Source organism: Homarus americanus, unplaced genomic scaffold (genome assembly GCF_018991925.1).
Source record: "Homarus americanus isolate GMGI-L3 unplaced genomic scaffold, GMGI_Hamer_2.0 scaffold50305, whole genome shotgun sequence".
NCBI lineage: Eukaryota > Metazoa > Arthropoda > Malacostraca > Decapoda > Nephropidae > Homarus > Homarus americanus.
Window position 1 is genome coordinate 2890 of NW_024736232.1, and position 5659 is coordinate 8548.

At 49.5% G+C, this 5659-nt stretch overlaps 1 protein-coding gene across 1 annotated transcript; it reads right to left on the reverse strand.

Moving 5' to 3' along the window:
* Positions 1-3912: 3912 nt before the first annotated feature.
* Positions 3913-4847, reverse strand: LOC121872118 (basic proline-rich protein-like). Its single transcript, XM_042374790.1, has 2 exons — positions 4714-4847; positions 3913-4453 (listed from the first exon to the last, which is right to left on the reverse strand). The coding sequence occupies exons 1-2, from the start codon at positions 4845-4847 to the stop codon at positions 3913-3915; spliced, it is 675 nt and encodes a 224-aa protein (XP_042230724.1).
* Positions 4848-5659: the final 812 nt, after the last annotated feature.

Consider the following 5659-nt stretch of genomic DNA (forward strand, 5'->3'; position numbering starts at 1 on the left):
GTCAAGAATAAAGATGTATATACAATATGTTAATGATATGGACAAAACCTGCAGTTGAAGAAAAATCACATGTTTAAATGGCCTTTTATTGGGAAAATATTACTTGTAAATGGATCCTCACCAGAGGCTTCATATACTATGATAGTTGTGTAAGATGTGGTGGTGAATATCCATTACATGTGTTTACTTATTTCCATAACAAAAGAAAATTAAATGGTTTTAAATCTCCTGAATACGATCTGCAATATCAATATGAAGTGTTCTGCATTTCTTAATGTTTAATATTAACTGTAGCAATAATAAGGATAAGAATACAGTAGTCATACTTTGATATCAGTTATGCTACACTTATGTGATTTAGAAATAGGAAAAGAAAATTATATTATTAAAGGAACTATCGCCTTTATTAAAAACTTGGGATATATTATAATAAATGGATGATCAGGTACATTTAAAAAGTCATCCAATATTTCCTTACAATTATGTTAATAATAGCAATATTATGTATACTAGTATATATATGGTGTAAAGTTTTATAAATAATAAAAATAAGTGAGTAGATGTACCTATATTAACCAACTAACTGAATATTAAGTTTCTTGTATACTTGTCTGCACCAATGGTTTTAGAACTTTTCATTGTCCAGAATAACCGAACCCTTCTCAAGGGAACACATTTTAGACTTAATGAAGAATGATTTGGCTTGAAAAGATAAACACAATATGAAGGTAATGTTAAGGTTGTTTGTCCTTGTTGATCATTTTAAGATATACATTTATGAATCAACAGCCACCAAATACCCTGCCAACCTGGGAAGTGTTTCAACAACGATCTACCTGTCTGTGCCAAACAGCCTGGTGGTGTCAGCTTAGATGTATATGCAGGTAGCTGTGAGAGAAATGTGTGAGGCAGGGCAGTTGAGTGCCCCAGGGGAAGTTAACATCCTGCCTGTAGCTATTATCTTGGGTTTGGACCATCTGGAAACACGCTGAGGAACCCCAAGAGTGGTAAGTCAAATGAGAACATGAAGTTATTGACCCAGGATATGCTTGTAGTTTTCAGTAGGATGATCATTTGTGGACTCTTAACAATGGGTGTAGGAAAAAAGATGAAGATGGTTGTTGCTAGTCTGAAAATAATATTGTAGTGCTGGTGAAGCAGTTGGCATTTTTCAGTTGTTGTTGCTGAACAATTAAGTTGGGGGAACTGGGAGGCCCCATGTATAAAGCTGGAGTGAAATAATATGATTATAGGAGTCTCTTAACTGCATTTAAATTGAACAACACAGTTGTGTAGTATAAAAGGAACTGCCCTAGAGAAACTAGCCTTCTTGGGAGTGTCATGTGATCCCAAGAATGACCTCAGAGATGACTCTCTTGTATGATAGGATAGTAGACAGAGTTTGGGAAAGACTCCTTTTCTAAAAACTTTCTCAAAACTTATTCAAAGGTGAAAGTGCATCATTGACGGATGTTGAAGGCATGGTGAAATAATGAATTAGACTAAAATGTGACTATTTTGCTGAGGTTGATATAATAGTTGTTTTCATAATGGGCGTTTAGTTGCTCGATCTTGTGGAAAACAAGCACAGGGGTGTAGATGGGGCATGGGAGGAGGAGCATGAAATGAAGCATAGGGGAGGAGGAGCATGGGGAGACGGAGCATGGGAGGAAGAGGAGGAGCATAGGGCAGAAAGCACAGGGGTAGATGGAGCATAAGGAGGGAGGAAGGCAGAAGCACAAGGGAAGACACATGGAAAGGAGTCAGAGACTGGGGAGGAATAGGAACACGGGAGGAGGAGGAGCTGGGAGGAGGAGGAGCACGGGAGTGGGAGGGAGCACGGGAGGAGGAACACGTGGAAAGGAGGAACAGGAGCACAGGGAGGAGGAGGAACACGGGAGGAGGGACAGGCACAGGGGAGGAGGAGGGAGAACACGGGAGAGAAAGACGAGCCTGAGGGAGGAGCTACACAACCCTTCAGCGCACAGTGGGGAGTGGGCCTGAAGTATAAGACTAACCGTTCGAAATTTCTGTGATCCTCACGTGATACGATGGTTAAGTGTTTTACCTGCCACTCTTCGAGGCCCAAGTTCGATTCAGCCTTCTCTTTTTATTGTTTTTTTCTTTATAGGACGCTCTTTTTTTTTTTTTTTTTTTCCTTTGTGTTATAGCCTAAAAGTTAATCAAAGTGAGGTGGATTACAAATTTGACGTTTATACGTATTTTAACGTATATTAGTTTTCAGCTTCGATAGCTTCAATGAAGCATCAAAAATGATTCAATGAAGCTTCGTAACGTCACTCTGAACCTTCATATAAAATGTCTGGACTCGTATTCGGCCCATTCTTCTCGACTTCTCCCCCACTCATTGAGTTGCAGCTGACAGGCAGATAGGACCCGCCTCTAGTCTCCTAGCGTGTGTATACAAAGTGGCCAAAAATAGTTCTTCTCTTGGGTAGTGTAACATAGTTAATTAGTGCAAAATAAATGTTGATTTTAAGTATAAAAAGTTGCCGGCCGGTTGTTGGGTGATTCACTTACCTCATGGGTCATGCCCCAAGTTTCTGCTGGGGCTGTAAACTACATGATTTTCACTGCAGCTTCGCTATTACATTAATATGGTTTGCGTATTATATTTAAGTCTTTCTTTAACTGGCCAGTAATTATTTAATATTTGGTGTCTCCCAAATAAAGCCGCGTGTAAAGCGAGCTAAACTGTGGAAGCCAGTCGGCAGACAACGAGCATAAACCGTACATCAGTAATTATGTTATAATTATAGTAGTACAATGACCAAGTTAGGTTAAATTACTATAATATTTTAATGCACATTTTCCCTCTGCTTTGACTGTCACTTTTGACTGAGCCGGGTGGTCAGACTCATAGTGAATTCTTCACAAAACTATTCGCTCTGGCATTACAATTCCCCCATTGCCTCGTGGTCTGGGTCCAGCGCCGCCACTACCACAGGCAGGTCCTTCTTATGCCACGCCTACCCCACTATTTAAGACCTGACCTCGTGGTGATCTGCCTCTCTCTCACCTACACCAACCAGCCAACACCTCCCTGCCTGCTTGGTCCTCCTCTCCCGCTGGCGGTCCTCTCTCCCCTGCTAGCGAGCATGGCGACCTAGCTGTCCTTCTCTGCGTCCTCACCAACCAGCTCTCTCTACATCACTTGTATTGTGCCTTCCCAGCACAAGCTGTGTACATCAATACAACATGTATATATAGAGAGCACATTGTGTTTCCTTTCTCCATCCCATCCTGAGTGTGAACCAAACAATCTCCTTACACTGTATTCGCATTTCCCCAAACGTTCATCACCACCAATGTATTCATCATTAAAACACCTTCCTCGTAGGCTCGGTTTATGTAAAATATAACGATTTTTGCGTTATATTTTTACTTGTTAGTTTGTTATAAACTACGATTTCTGGGAGTTAAGTAAGTAGTTTGTTGTGGGTGGGGCGGTGGGGGCCAGGTGGTCCAGGAGGAATGAGGGGCAGGCGGGGCTGGGAGGGAGGTGAGGCCAGCCAGGCAGAGCCGGCGGGGGCGGGGCAGGCGGGGTGGAGTGAGGGGAGCTAAGGAGGCCAGTGAGGCGGGCCAGGCTGGTGAGGCCAAACCTGGGCAGGCGGGCGGGCGGAGGTGGTGAGGCCAGCCGAGCCGGAGCCGGGTGGGTGGGTGGGTGAGGAGCATGGCAGGCTAGTGAGGTGGGAGGCAGTGGGGGAGCGGGGGGGGCAGGGGCAGGCAGTGAGGCCGGGCGGTTGGGTGAAGGGCAGGGGCAGGGGTGGGGCAGGGCAGGTGCAGGAGCTGGCAGCAGCTGGGCGGGCCAGGACGGGCGGACAGGCGGGCCGGCAGTGGGGAGCCGGGTGGGGGGACGGATGAAAGAGCCAGGTGTGGGCAGGTGGCGGATCAGGCGAGACAGCCGGGCAGGTCGGGTGAGAAGCCGAGCGAGGGCGAGGCAAACCAGGTGGAGCAGGCCGGGCGGGCAGGCAGGCCGAGCCGAGCCGGGAGGCGGGGCGGGGCAGAGGCGGGAAGGCCGGGCAGGGGCAGAGCCGGGCGAGAGCCGGGCAGACGGAGCCGGGCGGCCAGGCGGAAAGCAGGGCCAGGCCGGGCCAGGTTGGGCCGGGCAGGGAAAAGCCGGGCAGGTGGGCGGGGCGGCAGAGCCAGCCGAGCCGAGCCAGGCAGGCACTGTGAGCGGGCGGGCGAGGCGGGCGGGCGGGCAAGAGCGCGGGGCTGAGCCGGGTTGGGCAGAGCCAGGTCAGGCCAGGCCGGGCCGGAACAAGCCGGGCCGGGCGACAGAGCCGGGCCGGAGCTGAGCCGAGCCGGGCCGGGCGGGCGTCGGGCGGGCGGGCGGGCGGGCGGGCGGGCAAGAGAGCCGGGCGGGCCGGGCCCGAGCGGAGCCGGGCCAGGCCGGGCCGGGCCGGGCGAAAGAGGTGGGAGGAGAGCCGGCCTGTGGGTGAGAGATTCACCCCCTTATTTCTGTGGGTCAATTTAACCTTAACCATCTCGTGTTACAATGGCTCTGGTGAATCATTATTTCTTTTTCCAGATCAAGGGATGACTACAGATCAACTACAGTATAAAATGCTGTTATTGGTGTGGTGCAGTATGTGGCCATCAGTGTGGTGCAGTATGTGGCCATCAGTGTGGTGCAGTGTGTGGCTATCAGTGTGGTGCACTATGTGGCCATCAGTGTGGTGAAGTATGTGCCCATCAGTGTGGTTGCGGATGATGGCCATCAGTGTGGTGCAGTATGTGGCCATCAGTGTGGTGCGGTATGTGGCCATCAGTGTGGTGCGGTACGTATGTGATCCATCAGTGTGGTGCAGTGCGTATGTGGCCATCGGTGTGGTGCAGTATGTGGCATCAGTGTGGTGCAGTATTAGCCATCATTGTGGTGCAGTATGTAGCCCATCATTGTGGTGCAGTATGTGGCCATCGGTGTGGTAGTAATACGGCCATCATTGTAGTGCAGTATGTGGCCATCGGTGTGGTGCAATATATGTGTGTGTGTGTGGTGCAGAGTGTGTGTGTGGTGCAAAGTGCGTTGTGTGTGTGTGTGTGTGTGTGTGTGTGTGTGGTGCAGAGTGCGCGCGTGTGTGGTGTGTGTGTGTGTGTGTGTGTGTGTGTGTGTGTGTGGGGGGGGGTGTGTGTGTGTGTGGGGGGGTGCAGGTGTGTGTGTGTGTGTGTGGTGTGGTGTGTGTGTGTGTGTGTGTGGTGCAGTGTGTGTGTGGTGCAGTGTGTGTGTGTGTGTGTGTGTGTGTGTGTGTGGAGTGTGTGTGTGTGTGTGTGTGTGTTGAGTGTGTGTGTGTGTGTGTGGTGCAGGTGTGTGTGTGTGTGTGTGTGTGTGTGTGTGTGTGTGTGTGTGTGGTGCAGAGTGTGTGTGTGTGTGGTGCAGGTGTGTGTGTGTGTGTGTGTGGGGTGAGTGTGTGTGGTGCAGAGTGTATGTGTGTTTGAGTGTGGTGCAGAGTGTGTGTGTGTTTTGTGTGGTGCAGAGTGTGTGTGTTGTGTGTGGTGAGAGTGTATGTGTGTGTGTGTGTGGTGGTGTGTGTGTGTGTGTGTGTGTGTGTGTGTGTGTGTGTGTGTGTGTGGTGCAGGTGTGTGTGTGTGTGGTGCAGAGTGTGTGTGGTGCAGGTGTGGTGTGGTGCAGGTGTGT